Source organism: Scyliorhinus canicula, chromosome 18 (assembly GCF_902713615.1).
Source record: "Scyliorhinus canicula chromosome 18, sScyCan1.1, whole genome shotgun sequence".
NCBI classification, from domain to species: Eukaryota; Metazoa; Chordata; class Chondrichthyes; order Carcharhiniformes; family Scyliorhinidae; genus Scyliorhinus; species Scyliorhinus canicula.
In genome coordinates, this window is record NC_052163.1 from 97,959,095 (window position 1) to 97,984,986 (window position 25,892).

The window sequence follows — 25,892 nt, forward strand, 5'->3', positions numbered from 1 at the left end:
TAAAACTCTGAATAGGCTTCCGGTTGCGGCTATGACCAGCTAAGTCGCACGTTTGGCTGCTCCTGCTACAAAGGTGTTTTCGGGCCGATTGGAGGGCCCCAACGGCGCTGTAAGGACAAATCCCGGTGGGGGAAGGCTCCCTGAAGAGAACCAGACCAACTTTATGGTCGGTACCCGGAGTGGGGTGGTAAAGAAAGCAACAGCAGCTCCCAAAAAAAAGCGGGGGAAGAAGACCAAAATGGCGGCCGGTGGCGCACCCGAGGAATGGAGGAAATGGGCGGAGGAGCAGCAGGCCGCTCTCCTGCGCTTCTTTACGGAGCTGAAAATGGAGCTCTTGGAGTCAATGAATGCGACAACCACCAGGCTGATGGGAGCCCAGGCGACCCAAGAGGCGTCGATTCGGGAGCTGCAACAGGAGATGACTGTGAGGGAGGAGGAGGCCACGGTCCTCGTGGGAAAGGTAGAGGTGCACGAGGCACTCCACCTGAAATGGCAGAGCCGTTTTGAGGAGCTGGATACCCGAATGAGGCGGAAGAACCTGAGGATCTTGGGCCTGGCAGAAGGCCTGGAGGGGTCAGACCTCCCGGGATATGTAGCAGAAATGCTGAGCTCCCTGATGGGGGCAGGGGCCGTCCCTTCGCCCCTGGAGCTGGAAGAGGCCTACAGGGTCATGGCTAGGAGGCCAAGAGCAAATGAGCCCCCGAGGGCGGTGCTGGTGCGGTTCCAGCGACTCAGCGACCGTGAGAGAGTGCTGGAGTGGGCCAAGAGGGAAAGGAGCAGCAAGTGGGAGAATTCGACGGTGAGGGTCTACCAGGACTGGAGTGCGGAGGTGGCAAAGCGGCGGGCCCGGTACAACCGGACGAAGGCGGTGCTACATGCAAAACGGATCAGGTTCGGAATGCTGCAGCCAGCGCGCTTGTGGGTCACCTACAGGAACCAACACCACTATTTTGAGTCCCCAGAGGAGGCGTGGGCCTTTGTACAGGAAGAGAAACTGGACTCGAATTAGACCCAGGGGATACTTGGCGGCCGTAGCCGCTCGGGTACTTTCAGCTGAATTCTTTGTTTGGATTTTGAACTCTTGCTGTGGTTTTTCTTCTGATGTTTTTTCCCCCTTTGCCAACTTCCCTTAGTTATTGTTATTGTGGTTCTTCATGGTTATTTATGGTTATTTATGCTGTTTGGTAGAGGGCGACTGTTAAGTACATTGTTATTTGTTATTTATCTGTTATTTATAATGTTAAGTTGGGGAGGTGGGACGGGGGGGAGAGCAGATCGGGGATATGGGCTCCTAGGGGGGGTTCTTTTACAGGCATGGACGGGGACGGGGGTGGAACTGAAGATGGTGGGGTGGGGTGTGGCAGGGCGAAAGCGCGGGCTTTCCTCTGTTTTCCCGCGCGCGGGGCAGAGGAGGGGGGAGGGGAGGAGTGCGGGGCGTGGCTAGCAATGGCGACCTTTCCCGCGCTGGAGCGGGGCCAGGGAGGAGTGGCAAGGGGGGGAGGCCCCCCCCCCCCCCCGAGCCGGGGGGAGTCGGAGTGTGGCAGGAGCAGCCGGGTCAGCGTGAACCAGCTGACTTACGGGAGTACGATGGAGGGTACATCGTGGCTAGGAGGGGTCCTAGCCTGGGGGGGGGGGGAGGGGGGTTAGGGAGGGGCACCGGGTTGCTGCTGAAAAGACCAGAAACGGGAAGTGGAGGACTGGAGAGGTGGGGGGAGGGGGACATCGTCATGGGGAGCGGGTCAGAAGGGGAGGGTCGACCCGGGGCGAGCAGGGAACAGGACATGGCTAATCGGCAGGGGAAGGGGGCGGGTCGTCCCGCGACCCGGCTGATCACTTGGAACGTGAGGGGGTTGAATGGGCCGGTCAAGAGATCAAGGGTATTCTCACACCTGAAGGGACTGAAGGCTGATGTAGCAATGCTACAGGAGACCCATTTGAAGGTAGTGGACCAGGTTCGCCTGAGAAGGGGGTGGGTGGGACAGGTGTTCCACTCTGGATTGGACGCAAAGAACCGGGGGGTGGCGATTCTGGTGGGAAAGAGGGTGTCGTTCGTGGCGGAGGAGGTGGTGGCGGATAAGGAGGGTAGGTATGTGATGGTGAAGGGTAAGCTGCAGGGGGAGAAAGTGGTGATGGTCAACGTATATGCCCCGAACTGGGATGACGCGGGTTTTATGAGGCGCCTATTGGGCCTCATTCCGGGACTGGAGGCAGGGGGCTTGATCATGGGGGGGGGACTTTAACACAGTGCTGGACCCCGGGCTAGACAGATCGAGCTCAAGGACCAATAGGAGGCCGGCAGCGGCAGAAGTGCTGAGGGGGTACATGGAGCAGATGGGAGGAGTAGACCCATGGAGGTTTGGTAGGCCGAGGGCGAGGGAGTATTCCTTTTTCTCCCACGTCCATAGAGTGTACTCCAGAATCGATTTCTTCGTGTTGAGCAGGGGGCTGATCCCGAGGGTACGGGAAGCTGAGTACTCGGCCATTGCGATCTCTGATCATGCACCGCATTGGGTGGATGTGGAAATGGGGGAGGCGCGGGACCAGCGCCCGCTGTGGCGGCTGGATGTGGGGCTGTTAGCGGACGACGAGGTGTGTAAAAGGGTCCGGAAGAGCATTGAGAGCTATCTGGACTTGAATGACACGGGTGAGGTGCAGGTGGGGATGGTCTGGGAGGCCCTGAAGGCAGTGATCAGGGGAGAGCTGATCTCCATAAGGGCGCACAGAGAAAGAAAGGAGAGGCAGGAGAGGGAGAGGCTGGTGGGGGAGCTATTGGAAGTGGATAGGAGATATGCGGAGGCACCAGAGGAGGGGCTGCTGGGAGAACGGCGCAGCCTGCAGGTCAAGTTCGACCTGCTGACCACCAGGAAGGCAGAGACGCAGTGGAGAAGGGCACAGGGCGCGGTCTATGAGTATGGGGAAAAGGCGAGCAGGATGCTGGCACACCAGCTTCGCAAACGAGATGCGGCTAGGGAGATTGGGGGAGTGAAGGAGAGGGGCGGGAAGGTAGTGCAGAAGGGGCAAGAAGTGAACGGGGTCTTCAGGGATTTTTACAAGGAGTTGTATCGGTCTGAGCCGCCGACGAGGAGAGGGGGAATGGAGGACTTCCTAAACAAATTGAGGTTCCCAAGGGTCCAGGAGGGGCTGGTAGAAGGGCTGGGGGCGCCAATAGGGCTAGAGGAGCTAGTCAAGGGAATAGGTCAGATGCAAGCGGGGAAGGCGCCGGGGCCAGATGGGTTCCCGGTGGAATTCTATAAGAAAATGTGGACTTGGTGGGACCGGTACTGGTACGAGCCTTTAATGAGGCGCGAGAGGGGGGGGTTCTGCCCCCGACAATGTCGCAGGCTCTGATCTCCCTGATATTGAAGCGGGATAAAGACCCCGTGCAGTGCGGGTCCTACAGGCCTATCTCGCTTCTGAACGTGGATGCCAAGTTGCTGGCAAAGATCCTGGCAGCTAGAATAGAGGATTGTGTGCCAGGGGTAATCCATGAGGACCAGACGGGGTTCGTGAAGGGGCGGCAGCTCAACACGAACGTGCGGAGACTGCTGAATGTAATTATGATGCCGGCAGTGGAGGGGGAGGCTGAGATAGTGGTAGCGCTGGACGCGGAGAAGGCATTCGATAGGGTGGAGTGGGAGTACCTGTGGGAGACGTTGGAACGGTTTGGGTTTGGGGAAGGGTTTATTAAGTGGGTGAAGTTGCTCTACTCGGCCCCGACGGCGAGTGTAGTGACAAACGGGAGGAGGTCGGAGTATTTCGGGCTCCACCGAGGGACCAGGCAGGGATGTCCCCTATCCCCCCTACTTTTCGCACTGGCGATTGAACCGTTGGCGATGGCACTGAGGGGTTCAGGGGGGTGGAGAGGACTGACTAGGGGAGGGGAGGAACATCGAGTATCGCTGTATGCGGATGATCTACTGCTGTACGTGGCAGACCCAGAAGGGGGAATGCCGGAGATAATGGAACTATTAGCAGAGTTTGGGGACTTTTCGGGGTACAAACTAAATTTGGGCAAAAGCGAGGTTTTTGTGATACACCCGGGGGACCAGGGAGAGGGTATTGGGAGACTCCCCTTCAAGCGAGCAGGAAAGAGCTTTAGGTACTTAGGGGTGCAGGTGGCAAGGAACTGGGGGACCCTCCACAAGTTGAACTTTTCCAGGCTGGTGGAACAGATGGAGGAGGAATTTAAGAGGTGGGACATGGTACCGTTGTCGCTGGCGGGGAGGGTGCAGTCAATCAAAATGACGGTCTCCCAAGGTTCTTGTTTTTATTTCAGTGCTTGCCCATCTTCCTCCCTAGGGCCTTCTTCAAAAAGGTGACGAGTAGCATCATGAGCTACGTGTGGGCGCATGGCACCCCAAGGGTGAGGAGGGTCTTTTTGGAGCGGAGTAGGGACAGTGGAGGGCTGGCACTGCCCAATCTCTCGGGGTACTACTGGGCGGCAAATGTGTCAATGGTGCGCAAGTGGATGATGGAAGGGGAGGGGGCAGCTTGGAAACGAATGGAGAGGGCGTCCTGTGGCAACACAAGCCTGGGGGCCCTAGTAACGGCACCATGGCCGCTCCCCCCCACGAGGTACACCACGAGCCCGGTGGTGGCGGCCACCCTCAAGATATGGGGGCAGTGGAGGCGACATAGGGGGGAAATGGGAGGTCTGTTGGCGGCGCCAATAAGAGGGAACCATAGATTCATCCCGGGGAACATCGACGGGGGATTTCAGAGCTGGTACAGGGTGGGCATACGGCAGCTGAAGGACCTGTTTATAGAGGGGAGGTTTGCGAGCCTGGGAGGGCTGGAGGAGAAGTTTGAGCTCCCCCCGGGAAACATGTTCAGATATTTACAAGTGAAGGCATTGCTAGGCGGCAGGTGGAGGGGTTTCCCCTGCTCCCCAGTAAGGGGGCGAGTGATAGGGTGCTCTCGGGGGTCTGGGTCGGAGGGGGGAAGATATCAGACATCTACAAGATAATGCAGGAGGCGGAAGCAGCATCAGGGGAGGAGCTGAAAGCCAAGTGGGAAGGGGAGCTGGGAGAGCAGATAGAAGACGGGACGTGGGCGGATGCACTGGAGAAGGTCAACTCTTCCTCCTCGTGTGCGAGACTGAGCCTCATTCAATTTAAGGTGCTGCATAGAGCTCACATGACGGGGACAAGGATGAGCCGGTTCTTTGGGGGTGAGGACAGGTGTGTCAGATGTCTGGGAAGCCCAGCGAACCATGTGCATATGTTCTGGGCATGTCCGGTGCTGGAAGGGTTCTGGAAGGGGGTGGCAAGGACGGTGTCGAAGGTGGTGGGGTCCAGGGTCAAACCAGGATGGGGGCTTGCGATCTTTGGGGTCGGGGTAGAACCGGGGGTACAGGAGGCTAGGGAGGCCGGAATACTGGCCTTTGCGTCCCTAGTGGCTCGACGAAGGATATTAATTCAATGGAAGGACGCGAGGCCTCCAAGCGTTGAAACTTGGATTAACGATATGGCTAGCTATATTCAGCTAGAAAGGATCAAATTTGCCCTGAGAGGGTCGGTACAGGGATTCGCCAGGCGGGTGGCAACCTTTCCTTGACTTTTTAGATCAGAGATAGACGTTCGGGGTCGTGGCAGCAGCAACCCGGGGGGGGGGGGGGGGGGGGAGGGGGGGGGGGGGGAGGGAGGGGGGGGAGGGGGGGGGGGGGGGAGGGAGGGAGGGGGGGGGGGGGGGGGGGGGGGGGAGGGAGGGGGGGGGGGGGGGGGGGGGGGGAGGGAGGGGGGGGGGGGGGGGGGGGGGAGGGAGGGGGGGGAGGGAGGGGGGGGGGGGGGGGAGGGAGGGGGGGGGGGGGAGGGAGGGGGGGGGGGGGGGAGGGAGGGGGGAGGGGGAGGGAGGGGGGGGGGGGGGGAGGGAGGGGGGGGGGGGGGGAGGGAGGGGGGGGGGGGGAGGGAGGGGGGGGGGAGGGGAGGGAGGGGGGGGGGGAGGGGAGGGAGGGGGGGGGGGGGGGAGGGAGGGGGGGGGGGGGGAGGGGGGGGAGGGAGGGGGGGGGGAGGGGGGGGAGGGAGGGGGGGGGGAGGGGGGGGAGGGAGGGGGGGGGAGGGGGGGAGGGGAGGGGGGGGAGGGGAGGGGGGGCAGCAAGGGTCGTGGGGGGACATGCACGACTGTAACGCGGGCAAGTCTGCTCGCTGCTCATGTCTGAAACTGTAGGCTGCCTTGTTTGTTAAGGTTGCCTGGGGGGGGGGGGGGGGGGGGGGGGGGAGGACTGGTGCGCGCGAGGAGGGCGGGCGAGGGAGGGACATTTGCCTAGAGGGATTGTGTTGTAAATAATTTAAAAATTAGTAGGGGTAAATGTTTGTATGGAAAAACTCTTTCAATAAAAATTATTTAAAAAAAAATAAAACTCTGAATACTTTATTGATCTGCTCCAGGGCCACCACCAGCTTCCTTATCTTGTCCCGTACCTGAGCTATCTCTCTCGCAGCCGCCTCCCTCTGGAGCACATACCCTGCCTTCTCCACGAGCTGGTAGACCAGCACTCTTTTAAAAAAAAAAATTTTTTTTACAGTACCCAATTCATTTTTTGCCAATTAAGGGACAATTTTAGCATGGCCGATCCACCTACCCTGCGCATCTTTGGATTGTGGGGCGGAAACCAACGCAAACATGGAGAGAATGTGCAAACTCCAAACGGTCAGTTACCCAGAGCCGGGATCAAACCTGAGACCTCGGCGCCGTGAGGCAGCAATGCTAACCACTGCGCCACCGTGCTGCCCCACCCCCCACACACACACTTCTCAACTGGTGCACTGCTTTCCCTGTGGACAACTTGTCGAAGCTTGCCAAGAGGCTTAGGTCCCCCGTGTACTTCCCATCCACCTCCAGAATCTCCTCCGTTTCCACCTTAGCTTTGAACGAGATCACCTCACCCCTCATCACTGCCTTTAGAGCCTCCCAAACCATCGACTGCAAAACCTCCCCCATAAACCCCACATATTCCACAATCACCTTCCTAATCTTATCACAAAAGCTCCAGTCCACTAACAACCCCACGTCCATTCTCCATCCCGGCCTCTGGGCCATTCCCTTCTCCAAAGCCATATTCAACCAATATGGAGCATGATCCGAAATCACTATTGCTGAGTATTCCGACCTCCTAACCCCAGCCTATTAATCCAGCCAATAGCGCCTATCCACCATGGAAAAGTCTACCCTTGAGTACACCTGGTGTACTGGGGAGAAAAATGAATACTCCCTTTCCCTCGGGTGTAAGAACCTCCACAGGTCCACTCCTCCCATCTCCCTCATGAGCCCAGCCAGCGATTTCGCCCCCCCCCCCACCACCCCCACCCCCACGACTGGGCCAGCGAGCTCGGCTAAAATCAGTCCACCTTCAGTTCCTGCACCATATTCTAATCCCCCCCCCCCCCCTCCCCTCTTAACTCATGGATATCGAAATCTAGGATGGCACCCAGAACTCTCTTTCCAAACCCCACATCATCCCAGTTGGGGCCATATAGCCTCGCCAGTGTCAACCTCCCCTCTAGTGCCACCATCATGTATCTGCCCCCCCTGGTCCGTCTCCAACTGAAACCTCACCCTCTTGCCCACCAATACAGGTACCCCAACCCAACCCTTCCTAAGCCTCACATGGGTCTCCTGCAACATCACCAAGTCAGTCATTGTGTGTAAAAATCCTTGATCTCTTCACCAGACCCCCCCTAACGTTCCACATCACTTTTTTAATGTATTTTGTTACAAACATGTATCAAAGCCGGTTACAGACAATCAACACACCAGGAAACATACTTCCCAACAATCAACTAGTCTGTAGAGACATTTCCCCTTTTTCACCCCTCCCCCCACCACCTACCCCCTGCGACGAACAGCTCCTCCAACACGGTCACAAACATCCCCCACCTTTTCACAAGGTCCCCTGCTGAGCCCCTTAACTCATAGTTTATCTTCTCCAACAGCAGAAAGTCATACAGGCCACCCAACCAAGCTGCTACCCTCGGTGGTGATGCCAACTGTCACTCCAGCAAAATTTGCCGCCGTGCAATCAGAGAGGCGAAGGCCATGACATCGGCCTTCCTCCTCTCCATGAGCTCGGGCGACTCTGAAATCCCAAATATCGCCACCAAAGGGTCCAGGTCCACCTCCACTACCCTGGCTAAGACCGTGAACACTCCCGCCCAGAATCTTCCCAATTTTTTGCAACCCCAAAATATGCGCGCATGATTCACTGGCCCTCGCTCACAACTCTCACACTCATCTGCTACCCCCTGAAAGAACCCACTCATTCTCGCCCAAGTCATATGCGCCTTGTGCATCACCTTAAACTGAACGGGCTCATCCTTGCACAAGAGGAGGTCCTGTTTACCCTTCGCAGTGCCTCACTCCATACGTCCCAATTGATCTCCCCTCCCAACTCAGCTTCCCATTTCTCCTTGATCCACATCACTCTTCTGACTGGGGCTCTCTCACATCCTCGCCCCACAAATCCACCATCGTCATAGATTTGGTCCCTGCCCTTCTAGCCTGCCCTGGCCCTTGCCTTTGCTACCGTTGAACCCCCTTGATTGACTTCCTCTTGAAAACACCTCTCCCAGGACCGATCCCATCCCCCCACTTTTCACACCTCCCAGTACCATTGAAATTGTTCCAACAGGTTCCAACAACCGTAGCCCCTTCCCCTCCACATTCCTGTTCACTAGCCAATCTCTGTTTGCTAGTGTGGAGGCCCCTGCCCAGGCCCCCTCCTCCCAATCCCCTCCCCCTTGACCCAGTTGCTAAAACAAAGACAACAAACCCAGTGCAAAACCATGTCCCAGAAAACCGCCATAACTCTAGAAACCAATATAATTGTAACCAACTGTAGACTACAACAAAGATAAACTACCCGTCCTCATTTAACCAACCCAAAAACCCCAGCTGTTCCACCCACAAATGCAGATACGGGGGCAGCACAGTGGATAGCACTGTTGCTTCACAGCTCCAGGGTCCCAGGTTCGATTCCCGGCTTGGGTCACTATCTTTATGGAGTCTGCACATTTTCCGTGTGTCTGCGTGGGTTTCCTCCCACAAGTCCCGAAAGACGTGTTAGGTTAATTGGACATTCTGAATTCTCCCTCAGCATACACAAACAGGTGGCAGAATGTGGCGACTAGGGGCCTTTCACAGTAACTTCATTGCAGTGTTAATGTAAGTCTACTTGTGACAATAAAGATTATTAAACAAAAAACAACCTAAAACAAGAGATAAAGGCTAAGCACACTCCCCATCCCCTCAGGCCTAGTCCCAATCCCATCCCTCATTTCAGTCCCAATCCTTCGGCCTTCACAAAAGCCTCTGCCGCCTCGAAGTAGAAGTCTCTTGAATTGTAGGTCACCCTCAGCTTCATCGGGTAGACCATGCCAAACCTTATGCTGTTACTGTAGAGTGCCACCTTCACCCTTCTGAAGGCCACCCACCTTCTTGCCAACTCTGCCATCAAGTCTTGGTATTTTCAAATACCAGCTCCTTCCCACTTCACCTCATGCCTTCGCTTTTGAAAGTGAAGCATAACTGTCTTCAATGGCTTGTTTGCTTTCGACTTTGGCTTGAGCGACCGATAAATCCTGTCCAGCTCATATCGGGAGGGTTCTTCCCCCCTCTCCCCCTGCCCGCCCCAATAACTCTGCCAGCATCTTCACAAAGTACAGTCGGCCTCAGGCCCTCCACCCCTTCAGGCAGACCCACAATTCATAAATTCTGCCACCTCGACCTATTCTCCAGGTCCTCAACCGAAGCTCGGAGACCTTAAACCTTTGCCATCCTCCACGTGGACCCATCTAGCGATACAGCCTCCGCGAACTTTTACTCACCCTCCTCCCCAGTAGCTTTCTTCTGGGTCCTAAGACACTCCCCACCTCCCTTATGCTTTCCAGAACCAGTCTATTCAAATATTTGCCCTAAAACTGGGCAATAAAATCCAAAATCCAGTGCCTCGAGCATGAGCCATCCAACGTGCAACATCCACCTACATGCCACCACCAGATGCTTGAGCACTTCATTAGTCATAGCCTACCAACTTCAATTGCCTAGTTTAACCCTATACTTGCATGCCCATAAAACAATTCTCCACCAATAACATAATAGGATTGACCATACAGCTTATCAAACCAGCTCTGCCATTCAATATGATCACTGATCTTTTATTTCAAATTCGCTTTCTCACCCGCTCCTGATTTTTCTTGATTCCGATATCAAGAATCTATCTTGGCCTTGAATACGATGGATTGTTCAAAACCCTCTGTGGTAGAGAATTTCAAAGATTCACAGCCCTTTTAATTTTTTCTTAATCTCAGTCCTACATGACTTTTTTATTTATAAATTTAGAGTATCTAATTATTTTTTTCCCCAATTAGGGGGCAATTTAGCATGGCCAATCCACCTACCTGCACATCTTTGGGCTGTGGGGGTCAAACTCAAAACACAGGAGAACGTGCAAACTCCTCACGGTGACCCGGATCAAACCCAGGTCCTCAGTGCCGTAGGCAGCAGTGCTAACCACTGCTCCACCCGCAGTCCTACTAACCTGAGACTGTGGGCGCAATGTAACAGAAATATTTCCGTCATTCCAGGCACATTTGGCTGGGAGTTTCTCCCCGGCTGTTGACGAGCTCCCCACCAAGTCAAATTTGTGGGCGCTGGGTAATTCCTCACTGGCTAGCCCACACTTAGAATTATTTTCATCACTGGGGAACAGAACTAACCAGACCAACTCCCGAGTGATCAGGCCACCGTTTTTAAAGGGTGCCCTGATCTCAAAGTGAGCTTGAGGGTCCCCACACACATGGGCATTACCTCCCAAGCCCACCCGACATTCCTTTCCTGAGCATTACCCCCCCCCCCCCCCACCACAGGCCCCAGCCCTTGGCAGAGCCAGGGTGTCACTCTGTTCACCCAGAATCTCCGATGGCCTGTGGTGACATCCCAGGTGCGGACAATTAAATGTGGACCAGCACTAATCGGCATCTGCATGGCCTCTCACTGGGGAGCCGGTTATATCATAGGAGGCTGTTAGATTGGCCTTCGATATTGCTAATTAGATTGCCCTCAATTAGCTTTGCTCTATATCTATGTGGGATCTGGATCCTGCCAACAGGAATGGAGATCACAAACCGCTCAGTACAAGTTCCAGATTTGGACTTCTCCCAGAATCTAACCAGTTCGCATGGATCCTTGCCGGGCACTAGTTAAATCAGTATTTGTTTTAGATGCTCCAACCGGGGAATTAACATGTCTACTCTTGAGCCTTTTTCGAATCTTGTATGCTTCAAATGTCCTACAGATCCCTATTCTACTTCTCCACACTAATATACCTCATCTTTATGGATAACTGATATTCACCCTCCTTTTCACTAACTTCCAATACACTGGGACCTCTAGAACCTGGTAATTTTGGGAAGTTAGTGAACAGGAGGGAGAATATCAGTTATCCATAGCACTAAAGTCCAATACACCAGAACCTCTAGAATCTGGTAATTTGTGGGGGGAAAAAAAATCAAGGTACACATCCATGCCCGTGGGCAACACGGTAGAACAGTGGTTAGCGCTGTTGCTTCACAGCGTCAGGGTCCCAGGTTCAATTCCCAGCTGGGTCACTGTCTGTGCAGTCTGCACGTTCTCCGTGGGGGTTCCTCCGGTTTCATAGAATTTACAGTGCAGACCGAGGCCATTTGGCCCATCGAGTCTGCACCGTCTCTTTCTTGAAAAAGCATCCTACCCAAGACCACACCTCCACCCTATCCCCATAACCCAGTAACCCCACCCAACACGAAGGGCAATTTAGCTCGGCCAATCCACCTATTCTGCACATCTTTGGACTGTGGGACTAAACCTACGCACACACGGGGAAAACGTGCAGACTCCTCCCACAAGTCCCGAAAGACGTGATGTTAGGTGAATTGGACATTCTGAATTCTCCCTCTTGCGTACCTGAACAGGTGCCGGAATGTGGCAACTAAGGGCTTTTCACACCAACTTCATTGCAGTATTAATGTAAGCCTACTTGTGACAAAGATTATTATTTTGGCCTCCACTCAAGGGTTCGATCACATCCTATGATGTCAAATTTCAGTAATTTACGTTTCTCCTGTCTCTGCTCCCAATGCTAATTTAGTTCAGCACTTACAATTGCAGCGAACAGAGAAATGCATTTGGCCCAATGGAGATTGGCTAATCATGGCTGGAAAAAAGCTCTACAATCTTTATATTGCTGTCTAGTGTAATTTTGTTCTTCCCTTTTTATCTTTTTGGTCCTCCTTTTCCGGTTTCTAGTCATTCCTCAAGCTTGCCACAGTTCTTAGTCTATGGTTCCATGAAAAATAAAGTTCAATACTGTTCTTAGTCTATGGTTCAATAAATTGTAAATTAAGTCCAAGTCAACACAACAGGTAACTTTGAAATAACTTTAATGGTAGCAACTTTTGTACAGATTAATCTTTCTTCGCAGCTGCCTTTCTCATTGCTGCCAGCACATTGCTGAGTTCTTCCCTCTTCCTCTTTGCACGGATGTGAGTGCCAACCTGGAAAAGAATGAACACCAGTTAGTATTTAGCAGCACCAAGAAGCAGAGAAATCGTAATATAAAACTTTTCCAATTATACTAAAAAGTGCACAACAGATGGAATTTCCTATCCCCAACGTGGGCTTCGCTGGTTAGGCCAGAATTTATTACCCATACCTAATTTCCGTGAGGTTGTGGGGAGCTGCTTTCTTGAACCACTGGATTCCCTGTGGTGTAGGTAGCTACAGTACCGTTAGGGAGTTCCAGGATTTTGACCCAGCAAGTGAAGGAACAGTGGTATCCAAGTCAGAGTAGTAAACTTCCAGGTGGTGGTGTTCCCATGCATGCTGCCCTTGTCTTTCCAGAGACTGTGTTCATGGGTTTGGAAGGTGCTATTTAAGGAGCCTAAATCATGAATAACTTCTTCAACCAATTATTCTAAATTTTTGTATTTCATTCATTCCTCACATGCAAGTCTAGGTAGTATATCAAGCAGCAAACAATTGAAGCTTCAACAGCTAAGCCCACTCACAACTCATAGATTTCCTTTACAAAGTACTTCCTCACTTTCTGTTTTAAGAATATATTCAGGATACATCACTCAGACATATTCCACAAACCATAGAATCACTACTGTGCAGAAGGAGACCATTCAGCCATTCGAATCTGCACTGATCCTGTGAAAGAGTACTTCACCCAAGTTCACTCCCACCCAATCCCATTAACCTCAACTACACATATTTTTGGACACTAAGGGGCAGCAGCATGGTCAATCCACTTAACCTGCACATCTTTGGACTGTGGGAAGAAACCCACACAGACATGGGAAGAATGTGCAAACTCCACACAGATTGACCCATGGTTGGAATTGAACCCAGGTTCCTGGCACTGTGAGGCAACAGTGCCAACCACTGTTGCACCCCAAATCTCGTGTTCTGAGCTGTCAAGCAACATATGGGGCTGGTTTAGCACAGGGCTAAATCGCTGGCTTTTAAAGCAGACCAAGCAGCGTGGGTTCAATTCCCGTACCAGCCTCCCCCAACAGGCGCCGGAATGTGGTGACTAGGGGCTTTTCACAGTAACTTCATTTGAAGCCTACTTGTGACAATAAGCGATTTTCATTTCATTTTCACATTGACATGCCTTCATCTGAGAAGATTTGACGTGCTTTGCAGAAAATCATTCTAATTTTGAGTTTATTTTATCATTTTACGGCTACTAACTTCAGCATAGAACAATGAGTAACTGCAAAGGAAAGCAACAACAGTAAGAATCGAACTATCGCCATCTCTATCGACAGGCATAAATGCTGTTGTCCACTTTCTAAAAACCGTTGCAACAGTTTGTTCATTTGTGCAGAAGACCTGAACAAGTGTAACTCGGATGTCTGGCACTACAAGTTGTTACTTACTCGCTTTTTGATGAATTTGAGTGCACGCTTGTCTTTAGAGACCTTCAGCAATTCCATTGCACGCCTTTCATAGGGAGCAAAACCACAGACCTCACGGATCAGATCTCTGACAAACTTGGTGTGCTTGGTTAGGCGCTGAGGAAAAAAAACAAACAAATCAAGAGTTAAAAGAAAACTCAGGATCTCAAGAGCTCCCAATAACAATGTTCAGTTACAATTCCAGATATCCATTAAACTAGCGGCAGTATTCTTCAGATTGCTCCTGGAGCCATATGCCAATAACAGAAATAGGAGGATTGTGGGCAGCACGATGGCACAGTGGTTAGCAATGCTGCCTCACAGGGCCGAAGTCCCGGGTCACACTCTGTGTGAAGTTTGCAAATTGTCCCCGTGCCTGCATGGGTGTCACCCCCACAACCCAAAGATGTGCTGGGTAGGTGGATGGGCCATGCTAAATTGTTCCTGAATTGGAAAACAAAATTGGGTACTCTAAATTTATATTTAAAAAAAAGAAATCGGATTGCGCGCTGAATGGGTGGCTGGAGTGATGATCCAGGAGGGAGGGGGTTTAGATTCCTGTGGCATTGGGGCTATTTTGGGGAGGCGGGACACATACAAGCTGGATGGTTTATATTTCGACAGGCCCAGGACTAATATATTGGTGCTATGGTTTTCCTTATGGTGTGAGCTAAACTAGCTTGGCAGACGGGTCAGAACCTGAGCTGACATTCAGAAGAAGGTGCTGTCTAAAGAACCTAAATTCTGAATAACTGCACCAACCAATTATTCTCTAAAACTGTAAACAGAGGCAGAAAACATCAAAGAAACAAAGGCCAGGAAAAAGACAATGGGGTTGTGATTAAGTGTGTACATACACACACTTCAGAATGAAAGGAATTTAGTGAATAAGGCAGAGGAGATGGGGGGGGGGGGGGGGACCATGTGAGGTGGAATGGTGTGCTAGACGAAACACTGAATAAAGCCACGTGGCTTGAAAAGAGGAATAAAAAGTGACAATCGCACTATTGGGAGTGTTCTATAAACCCTCAAACAGTCAGAAGAAGGTAGAAATGCATACAAGTAGACAAATTGCTGAGAAATGTAAAAAGGGCTATAATAGGAGGGGATTTCAGCAGTCCTAAAACTGGAATAACTGCAGTGCAAAAGGTACAAAAGTCACAAAATCTCGTAAAAAGCATTTAAGAGAACCTTTTTGCTGATACTTAAGCAAGGTCAACAGAAGAAAGATCAGCCTGGTTTAGTTTTATATAATTAATCTGGGTAGGTCTAAGAGGCATCAGTGGGAAAACATTTTTGCAATGGTGATAATTCAGTCATATTTCCAAGAGTCATGGAAAAGGATAAAGATAAACCAGAGGGGAAAGGTTAATTTTACTAAGCTGAGATGCAAATTAGAAAAGGTAGACTGGAAACAGTGTCAGAGCAGTGGGAGGCACTCACAAATCTACATAGAGGCCAGGATAAAGCAGAAAAGAAACTTGACAAGATGCCAAAAGCTCGATATTGCAGAAAGCCTACCACAGAGCATTAAAAATCATTAAAATCAAAGAAAATCTAAAGATGTTTTATAAATACATAAAGAACAAAACAGTAACTAAGGGTCAATTAGAGACCAAAAAGGTAATTGATGCAAGATGGGGGGGGTTTTTAATGAGTTATTTGCACCAGCCTAAACAAAAGAAAGCTACAATGCAAACTGCAGTCAATAATAATCTTTATTTGTATCACAAGTAGGCTTACACTGCAATGAAGTTACTGTGAAAATCCTAAATCCCCAAGTCGCACCTGTTTGGTACATTGAGGGAGAATTCAGAACGTCCTAATCAACTAATAAGCACATCTTTCAGGTCTTGTGGGAGGAAACCCACGCAGATGCAGAGAACACGTGCAGGCTGCGCAGACTGCGATTAAAGCCGAGAATTGAACCGGGGTCCCTGGCACTGTGAAAAACTATGCTACCACTCTGCTCACATGAAATATCGTATGGGATAAGCACAATGATTAAAGGGTATTAAAGAATTTAGCATCTTTCAAAACAGATAAGTCACCAGGCTTGGATGAAACGTATCTTAGGCTTCTAAGGGAAGCAAAGGAAGAAATAGTAGAAACTGTGACCATCAGTTTTCAGTCTTTTCTGGCTGTAGGTGGGGTGGTCAAAGAACTGGAGGACTGCAACATAGTAATGTCACTTAAAAGGGAAGAAAGGATAGCCCAAGTAATTGCACAACAGTCAGCTTAACCTCTGTTGTGGGAAAATTATTTGAAGACGTTGAGACAATATAAATCTGCATTTACAGAAGCACAAGTTAATCACGAACAATCACCATGGATTTTAAAAGACGGTGCTGCCTTTTTTGTTAAAAACGAGAACCGGTGAGGGCGATGTAGTCCACATAAATTTCAGAAACTTTTTCTCAGGATTCCACATGACAGATTGGTCATAAAATGAATGCATTTGAGATCCACGGGAAAGTGGCAAATTGAACCCCAAACTGGTTCTGTGGCAGGAAACAATGAGTTTTGGCAACGGGTAGTGACTGAAGGCGGGCCTTTCCAGCAGGGTTCTGCAGTGTTCAGTCCTGGGATCCTTGTACAAGACCATAAGGAATAGCAGGAGTAGGCCATTTAGTCCCTTGAGCATGTACAATTATTCAATAAGATTTTGGTTGATCTGATTATGGCCACAACGCCACTTTCCTATTCCCAACAATTCAACTCTCTTGTCAATCAACAATCTGTCCACGCAGTCTTGAATATATTCAACGATCCAGCCTCCCCTGCTCCACTAGGGGAAGAGAATTCCAAAGACTAAAACCCCTCAGGAGAAATTCTTCCTCATGATTGTCGTGCATGGGAGTTCTCTTATTTTTAAGCTGTGCCCATTAGTTGGTGCATTGGTGAAACCACATCTGGAGTACTATATACAGTATCAGTCTCCTCATATAATTGCGATAGCAGCGCAGAGACGGTTCCCACAAATGATTCCTGGGTTGAAGGGGTTATCTTGACAAAATATGGCGCAGTGGATTAGCCCTGCTGCCTCATGGCGCTGAGGTCCCAGGTTCGATCCCAGCTCTGGGTCACTGTCCGTGTGGAGTTTGCACATTCTCCGCGTGTTTGCGTGGGTTTTGCCTCCACAACCCGAAGATGCGCAGGCTAGGTGGATTGGCAACGCTAAATTGCCCCTCAATTGGAAAAAATTAATTGGGTACTCTAAATTTGTTTTTTTTTTTAAAAAGCCTGCTGCCTGACGACACTGAGGACCCAAGTTCGACCCCGGCTCTGGGTCACTGTCCGTGTGGAGTTTGCACATTCTCCCCATGCCTGCTTGGATCCCACCCCCACAACCCAAAAAGATGTGCAGGGTAGGAGGATTGGCCACACTAAATTGCCCCTTAATTGGGAAAAAAAAAAGAACTGGGTACTTTAATTTCTTTTTAAAATCTGGACAGGTGGGCTTGTAGCCGTTGGGACTTTAAAAGAATGACAGGTGATCCACTGAGAGGATGCTTCCCTTTGTGAGTCAGACTAGAACTAGGGCATAGTTTTTTTTGAAAAGGGGTTGCCCATCCTAGATTGAGGGAGAATTTCTCTCCCTCAGAAGATCATTAGTCTTGAATTATCTTCCCACCTTCAGAGAGCAGCGAAGGTTGGATCGGCGTCATAGATTTTTGATTGACAATTAAGGATGGCGATGGGGGGGTCGTGCTAAACGCCACTGGTATAGCACAGACGGTTAAACAGTTGGCTTGTAATTCAGAATGTCAGCAGTGCGGGTTCAATTCCTGTACCGGCCTCCCCGAACAGGCGCCGGAATGTGGCGACTAGGGGCTTTTCACAGTAACTTAATTGAAGCCTATTTGTGACAATAAGCTATTGTTGTTATTATTGTTAACAGGGAAGTAGAGTTACGGCAATATTCAGCGCAACCATTTAAATTTTTTTTTTTTATAAAGAGTACCCACTTCACTTTTCCCAATTAAGGGGCAATTTAGCATGGCCAAGTCACCTAGCCTGCACATCTTTGGGTTATGGGGGCAAAACCCACGCAAACACGGGGAGAATGTGCAAATTCCCGGGATTGGACCTGGGACCTCAGCGCCATGAGGCAGCAGGGCTAACCCGCTGTGCCACCGCCCTCAGCTCAGCCATGATCTTATCAAATGCTGCAGCAGGCTCGAGGGACCAAATTAACATTCTCCTGCTAGTCCTAATATGTATAGTTCTAGATTCACCCACGATAGCAAATTTCTTCTCACTACCCACATTGTCAAGCCCCCTCAGAATCTTCTATGTTCCAATAAAGTCACACCACTGTCTTCTAAACTCCAATGAGTATAGGCAAACCTGCTTAACCTTTCCTCATAAGGCAAGCCATTAATCTCAGGAATCAGCCGAGAGAATCTTCTCTGAACTGTTTCCAATGCAACTTTGTCCCTCCTTGGGCAAGTGTGAACAAACTGTACTGTACTTTAAGTATTGACTCACCATCCTGTCCAAGTAACATTACCATAGTCATGCTTTCCCCTTTGAGGTGCAAGAGTTAACTGGTGGTGATTTAACCCGAGGATCATTACACCTCAGACGAGGGGCAAGGTTGAGAAGTCGGAGCCTTCATGAATAACCTCAACCGATATGGGGCTGGTTTAGCACACGGCTAAATCGCTGCTTTGAAAACAGGGCAGGCCAGCAGCACGGTTCAATTCCCGCACCAGCCTCCCCGAACAGGTGCCAGAATGTGGCGACTATGGGCTTTTCACAGTAACTTCATTTGAAGCCTACTTGTGACAGTAAGCGATTTTCATTTTCAATTGAACTTGCGCCTCAGTCCGCAATCACAAACCAGCTGTCCAGCCAACTGAGCTAAAACGGCATTATACTCCCACCTGCCAAACTTTTGCCTGCTCATTTAACGTAGGTTAGGTGGATTGGCCATGATAAATTGCCCTTAGTGTCCAAAAAGGATAGGTGGGGGCATTACAGAGATAGGGTGGAGGCATGGGCTTAAGTAGGGTGCTCTTTCCAACAGCCAGTGCTGACTTGATGGACGAATGCACTGTAAATTCTATCTATATCCCTTTATCGACTCCTAATGTCATTTTCACTACTATCGATCTATTTACCCATCATTGTGTCATCAGCAACTTTAGCAACTGTGAGGACAACACGGTGGCACAGTGGGTTAGGCGGGCAGTGTCACGGCACAGAGGTCCCAGGTTCGATCCCGGCTCTGGGTCACTGTCCATGTGAAGTTTGCACATTCTCCCCGTGTTTGCGTGGGTTTTGCCCACACGACCCAAAGATGTGCTGGTTAGGTTGATTGGCCACGCTAAATTGCCCGTTAATTGGAAAAAATTAATTGGGTACTCTAATTTTTTAATTTATATAAATCATAAACAGTTAATGCCCCAGAACTGATCCCTCTCAGGTTTCAGGTTACATCCTGAAAATGACCCGTTTATCCCGAGTCTAAGATTCCTGTTAGCTAGGTAGTCCTCTATCCATTATAATATCATCCCGCAACACCATAAGCTCTTATTGTGTTCAAACCTTTTAAGTGGCACCTCAACAAATAGCGTTTGAAAATCCAAATAAACTCCACCGTGTCCAATTCTAATAACTTTGTCAAGTATGATTTCCTTCCACAAAACTATGTTGACCCTGCCTGATAGTATTACTATTTTCTAAATGTCCCATTACTAACCTTTTGCATATGAAAATGAAATGAAAATCGCTTATTTCCACAAGTAGGCTTCAATGAAGTTACTGTGAAAAGCCCCTAGTCGCCACATTCCGGCGCCTGTTCGGGGAGGCTGGTACGGGAATTGAACCGTGCTGCTGTCCTGCCTGGGTCTGCTTTAAAAGCCAGCGATTTAGCCCAGTGTGCTAAACCAGCCCCAGTTGCACAGCTTTAATAGAATCTATGTGCTGTCATTTAAAATAAAGCATACAATTTGATTTAGAGTACCCAATTCTCCCAAAGGGGCAATTTAGCAGGGCCAATTCACCTACTGTGCACATCTTTTGAGTTGTGGGGTTGAAACCCATGCAGACAATTTTAGATCTCTGGCTAAACACCCAACCCTCCCTGAATTTTCAACTTAAAAACTTACTTCAGGCCAAGAATGTTACGCTCAAGTCAGCTGAGCACTGCTCAATATGTCAGCACTCCTGAATGGAGGATCAAATAAAGTGATTTTCCTCAACCTGACTTTTATGCTCAATGCTCACAATTAGGCCTGCCTTCTGCTAATATTACTGTTTTTTCACCCCCCAAAGGCTTTTAAACTAATGCATTCAACTCCTTTAACTAGATACACTGTACTCACCCCTCTTCTACGGCTCTGCCTTGGGGCAGTCTCATTCTTGGTTACGGGGTGACCTTTGCGCAGGCCAACTGCCATCGGATACCTGATCGCCATTTCTATACAGAAGAACCAAGGCAATGACATTTAGCAGTCAACACATTAAATTTTACATATAACCAAAAATTCAATGCAATTTCTATACCGTCAGCAATAGCTGTGCTCAGCATGATGAGCCAGAAGGTTGTAGATACAAGCTCCACTCCACTACTGAGCAGACAATGTAGATGGACAATATATGTGATACTGAAGGATTGCTGCATTGGTAGAGGTGCAGTCTGGTGAATGTTATATCTGCCTATACATGTGAACATGAAAGGTCACAAGAATAGCGAGCTCTGCAATGCGCTAACCAACATTCATCCTTCAACCAAAACATTTGATTTTTAGAAGACTATGCATAAACTGGCTGTTGAATTTGCCTACTGAGCAAACCGACTTCCTCTTAATAAATAATTCAATGGGCCATACTGGGTTTGTGAAATGTGCTCTATAAATGCGGGTTTGATTTTCTAACTATTTCCCTATTTCTGAACCATAGACATAATTTAGGAACACGGTCCAATCATCAATACAAAATTGCATTGCTATTAGAAACTGAAGTCATTCTTCTATTGTGTACATTACTTGCCTGAAGGTCCTGCACAATCAGTGATGCTACCAGGTAATTATAGCTGGCTTGAAATGCGTACTTTTAGTCTCTTGCTGGGTTTCCCTACATTTTAGCAGTACACAAAATACCCCAAACTGGACACTAGGTAGGTTAGGCAGCCTCTGTTTAGGGAGAGCGGTAATGTTAGGGTTTTAGATCTTAGGAAACTACAACAGCTGTGTAATGACCACACTATTGCATGCAGGCAAAAATGTTACCACATATGTAAACACCACTTAGGCACACTTCTACAACCAAATGGAGACTTTCAACAATCGTTCAAATCTTTATTCACTTCCCTACATACAGAGACCAAACCTTTAAAAACAGGAAATACAGCAACCAATTTGCTTGCAGCGAGTTCCCATAAATGGCAATGCAATTATTGTTTAGCAGTGCTGATTGAGGAAAATACAATGGCCAGGACAGAGAAATCTACTTCAGAAAAATGCAACTGTATTATCTCCCATCGTACAGCATTCCCCAAGCACTGCAGGTCAGTCTAGATTTTGTGCTAAATCTCCGAGATAGAACTTAACCCACGAGATGGCAACCCCTTACACAGTGACTTTCCACTCCCCTCACGAGGAGGATTTGGCCTCAAGATGATGCAACCACACTCTTTTTGTACCTCGGAAAAATTGTTTGAATCCACCACCCTGACTCAGCTCACAAAACCCTCTTTGATATCTGTTACCTCCGAACTATTCCAACACACCTGCTGGCTGGCTCCTAATATTCCATCCTCTGTAAACTTGAGGTCATCCAAAACACTGCTGCCTGTAATCAACTCTCAAACTTCCAATCACCCATCACTTCTCTGCTCAGTGGTCCACAGCAACTCCTTTTTGTGTAACACTGCCAGCTTTTTTTCAAATCCTTTCATGCCATTGTCCCATCTCTAATGTTTTCCAGCCCATAACTGTGCAAGATATGTATGTGCTCCTTGAATTGTGACCTCCTGAGCATCCCTGACGTTAATTGTTCAATGATTGCATTTTCAGTTGCCCAATGCCCAAACTGTGGAAGGCCCTCTCTAAACCTCTTCCATTAAGACACTCTTTAAAACGTTCCTTCATCACTTAATTTTTGTCTTCTGCCAGAGTATCGCTTCAGATCGCTCGCTGTAAAATCGTGTCACGCTCCTGGGAAGCGCTCAGAATATTTTACTACCTTAAAGACGCTAAATAACTGCAACTTGTGTGTCAGGCAAGGACATAATGAAACTAGTAGTAATAGGCTATTGTCCAAGTTTACACATGCTGAATGCCGAACGGAACTCCGGTGAAGTTCCCGGGGTTGCCAGCAACGGGGCCGACACAAGTGGAGTTAGGGCTTTCAGAAAAAAAAACGTAATTAATCTCAGATCCCGGGGCCAACTCACTGCATCAGTGGCCTTGGAACTTGGGTTCATTCGGCAAGCTGTTCGCACGGCACTGCTTAAAGGCCTCGTCCGGACTTCCGCAAAGAATTACTCAAATGAGACAACTCAACATAAAATAATCAGTCCAACTGGCACACACAACGCTGCTCTACACATTCCTACCCAACAAGAGTCAACCAACCCCAGGATGGTTCAGATAACAAGCCGATTTAAATTTGATCAACCAAATATCATCGCTTTACTCACTGCTTTGCTCTGGCGCCGGGACCGGAAAGACTGAGGGTAAACGGAATGCTGGGATATCAGTACTTCCGCTCAGTACCAGGCTGTGATTACGTCACTAACACTGGAGCGGAAACTTGCCGCCATCTTGTATTATGCGGGTTTGAAGTCTTTTGCAAACAGTTTATTAATTTTACAAAGATATTCAGGGTTTCTGTATGCCCAGTGTTGGAAATAACCCGTACTTTAAATTGGTTCAAAATCACTGAGTAAACAAAAATCTGTACGTTTCTGAAATTATACATATCTTAAACACTAACTTAATAGAGTCAATAGGAGCATCTGAGGGCTCTGCTTCTCCTGGAGCGGAGGCCTGAACAATTCTCGTCCACTACTGTTTGTTCTGTCATTCAATAATACTCCTTTAAGTTGTCTCACTTCTTGCAGATAAAAGGTGTAGCCATGGGCCCCAGTTATTTATGCCTGTCTTTTTGTTGGTTATGTGGAACATCCCTTGTTCCAGTCCTACTCAGGCCCACTCCTGCAACTCTTTTCTATTATATATTTTTTAATTTTAGAGAGCGCAATTCATTTTTTCCAATTAAGGAGCAGTTTAGCGTGGCCAATCCACCTACCCCACACATCTTTGGGCTGTGGGGCAAAACCCACAGAGACACGGGGAGAATGTGCAAACTTCACACAGTGACCTAGAGCCAGGATCGAACCTGGAACCTCGGTGTCGTGAGGCAATAGTCCTAACCACTCTGCCACCGTGCTGCCCCTTTTTTCTGTTATACTGATGACTGCATCAGTGCTGCTTCATGTTCTTGTCTGGACCTGGGAAAAAAGTAATCAATTTTGCTTCCAATTTCCACCCTTCTCATTTTCACATGGTCCATTTCCGATTCTTCCCTTCCTTGAACTCTGTCTCCACTACAATGATAGAATAACCACCAATATTCATTACAAGCCCACTGACTCCCACAACTACAGCTCCTCACACACTACTTTCTGCAAGGACTCTCCCAGTTTCTCTGCCTCTGATCCAATTATTCCACTTTCACAAATGGCACTTCTAACATGTTTGCATTGTTCCTTAATTGAAGTTTCCCTCTCACTGTGATTGATAGGGCACTCAACTGGGTTCCGTTTCCTGTACACCCATTTCAGATTAAGCAGAGTTTCACTTGCATCTCCGTCAATTTGGTTTATTGTATTCGCTACTCCCAATGTGGTCTCTACATTGGGGAGACTAAACGCAACTGGGTGACTGCTTTACAGAACACCTTGGGTCAGTCTGCAAGCATGACCCCGACCTTTATATAAAATTATTATATTTCAAACGTATATGAAAAGTTATAACATACAAACAATTAGTGGAAACAAACTTCCACACAACTACACAGTTTGTACAAACTTTTGCCCTTATTCGTCCACCCCTGACTTCCCCACGGTGAACAACTCCTGAAACGTGGTCACAAACATCTCCCATCTTGCCTCCAACTGAACCCCTTAACTCGTATTTGATCTTTTCCAGGCAAAGAAAGTCATATAAGTCACTCAGCCAGGCCGCTACCCCCGGTGGTGTTGCTGACCGCCACTCCAATAAAATTAGTTGCCGTGCAATCAGAGAGGCGAAGGCCACAATATCGGCCTTCCTCTCTTCTAACATCTCCGGCTTCTCCGATGTCCCAAATATTGCCAAAGGATCAATATCCTCCCCCACCATCCTTGCTAGCACCACAAACACTCCTGCCCAGAATCTCTGCGACCTTTCGTAGCCCCAGATCATATTGGCGTGATTCGCTGGTCCCCACCCACACTTCTCTCACTCATCTGCCACTCCTTGAAAGAACCCACTCATTCTTGCCCACGTCATATTTACCCTGTGTACGACCATGAATTGTATCAGGCTCATCCTTGTGCACAAGGAGGTCGCATTTGCTCATCATAGCGCCTCACTCCATTATCCCCAGTTTATCTCCCCTCCCAGTTGCCCTTCCCACTTTTCAATCTTCACCACCCGCTCACCTCCCTGTTTTCCCAGTCACCTGTATACGTCTCCGATCCTGTCCACCCCTTTCACTTCATTGCGAAGGGGATTGCGTTTAAAAGCAGAGAGGTAATGTTGCAGCTGTACAAGGTGCTGGTGAGGCCACACCTGGAGTACTGTGTGCAGTTTTGGTCTCCACACTTGAGAAAGGGTGTGCTAGCTCTAGAGGGGGTGCAGAGGAGGTTCACTAGGCTGATTCCGGAGTTGAGGGGGTTATCGTATGAGGAGAGGCTGAGTAGATTGGGATTATATTCACTAGAATTCAGAAAGTTGAGGGGGGATCTAATAGAAACATATAAAATTTTGAAGGGAATGGATAAGATAGAAGTAGAAAGGATGTTTCCACTGGTAGGTGAAAGTAGGACAAGAGGGCATAGCCTCAAGATTAGGGGGAGCAGATTTAGGACTGAATCAAGGAGGAACTTCTTCACTCAGAGGGTGGTTAAAGTATGGAATTCCCTACCGAAAGCAGTAGTAGACGCTACTTCATTGAATATATTTAAAGATAGGGTAGATGTTTTTTTGAAAAATAAAGGAATTACGGGATATGGCGAGAATGCGGGTAAGTGGTTCTGAGACCACGAATAGATCAGCCATGATCTTATAGAATGGCGGAGCAGGCTCGAAGGGCCGGACAGTCTACTTCTGCTCCTAGTTCTTATGTTCTGGAAGCAACAGTTGTTCCAGCAGTTTATACCGCGCAACCTGGGGAACTCTTTCCAAACCTTCAGTGTGAAGTCCTTGCCTGCAGGTACCTAAACTCACTTCACCTCGGGAGCTCTACCCTCTCCTTCAATTCATCTATACTGGCAAACCCTTCTTCCAGATACAAATCCCTCATCTTAACCAGCCCCACTTCTCTCCACTTCCTATACGTGCCCTCTAGTCCCCGGGGGGGGGGGGGGGGGGGGGGGGGCGCAGCACAGTGGCGCAGTGGTTAGCACTGCTGCTTCATGGCGCCAAGTCCTGGTCTCTGGGTCACTGTCCGTGTGGAGTTTGCACATTGTGGTGAACCATTGTACACCTGTATTAGGGGATGTAAGGTAGGACCTGTATTACAGGTTCGCCGGTAGCACCTGCCGGCTGGTTCCACCCAGTAGGAGCTGTATAAATATGCGTGTCCTCCATTGATCTGCCATTTCGCCAGCTGCAGCAGGAGGTCACGCATCTGACTGCAATAAAGCCACAGTTGTACCCAACCTTAGTCTTTGTGCAGTTGATTGTGCATCAATTTATTGCAGTCAGATTTTCAACAAGATGGATATCAGAATCAAAC

The 25,892-nt window shown here is 49.2% G+C and overlaps 1 protein-coding gene across 2 annotated transcripts; it reads right to left on the bottom strand.

Annotated features, from left to right (window-relative positions):
- Positions 1–12,396: 12,396 nt before the first annotated feature.
- Positions 12,397–22,617, bottom strand: rpl36 (ribosomal protein L36). Of its 2 annotated transcripts, none has more exons than XM_038777603.1 (4): positions 22,588–22,617; positions 20,270–20,364; positions 13,920–14,054; positions 12,397–12,527 (listed from the first exon to the last, which is right to left on the bottom strand). In XM_038777603.1, the coding sequence occupies exons 2-4, from the start codon at positions 20,360–20,362 to the stop codon at positions 12,438–12,440; spliced, it is 318 nt and encodes a 105-aa protein (XP_038633531.1). In that variant the 5' UTR covers positions 20,363–20,364; positions 22,588–22,617; the 3' UTR covers positions 12,397–12,437. The 2 variants fall into 2 exon arrangements, with proteins under 2 accessions (XP_038633531.1, XP_038633532.1); XM_038777604.1 differs by lacking the exon at positions 22,588–22,617 and adding an exon at positions 22,342–22,360.
- Between the last annotated feature and the right edge of the window lie 3,275 nt (positions 22,618–25,892).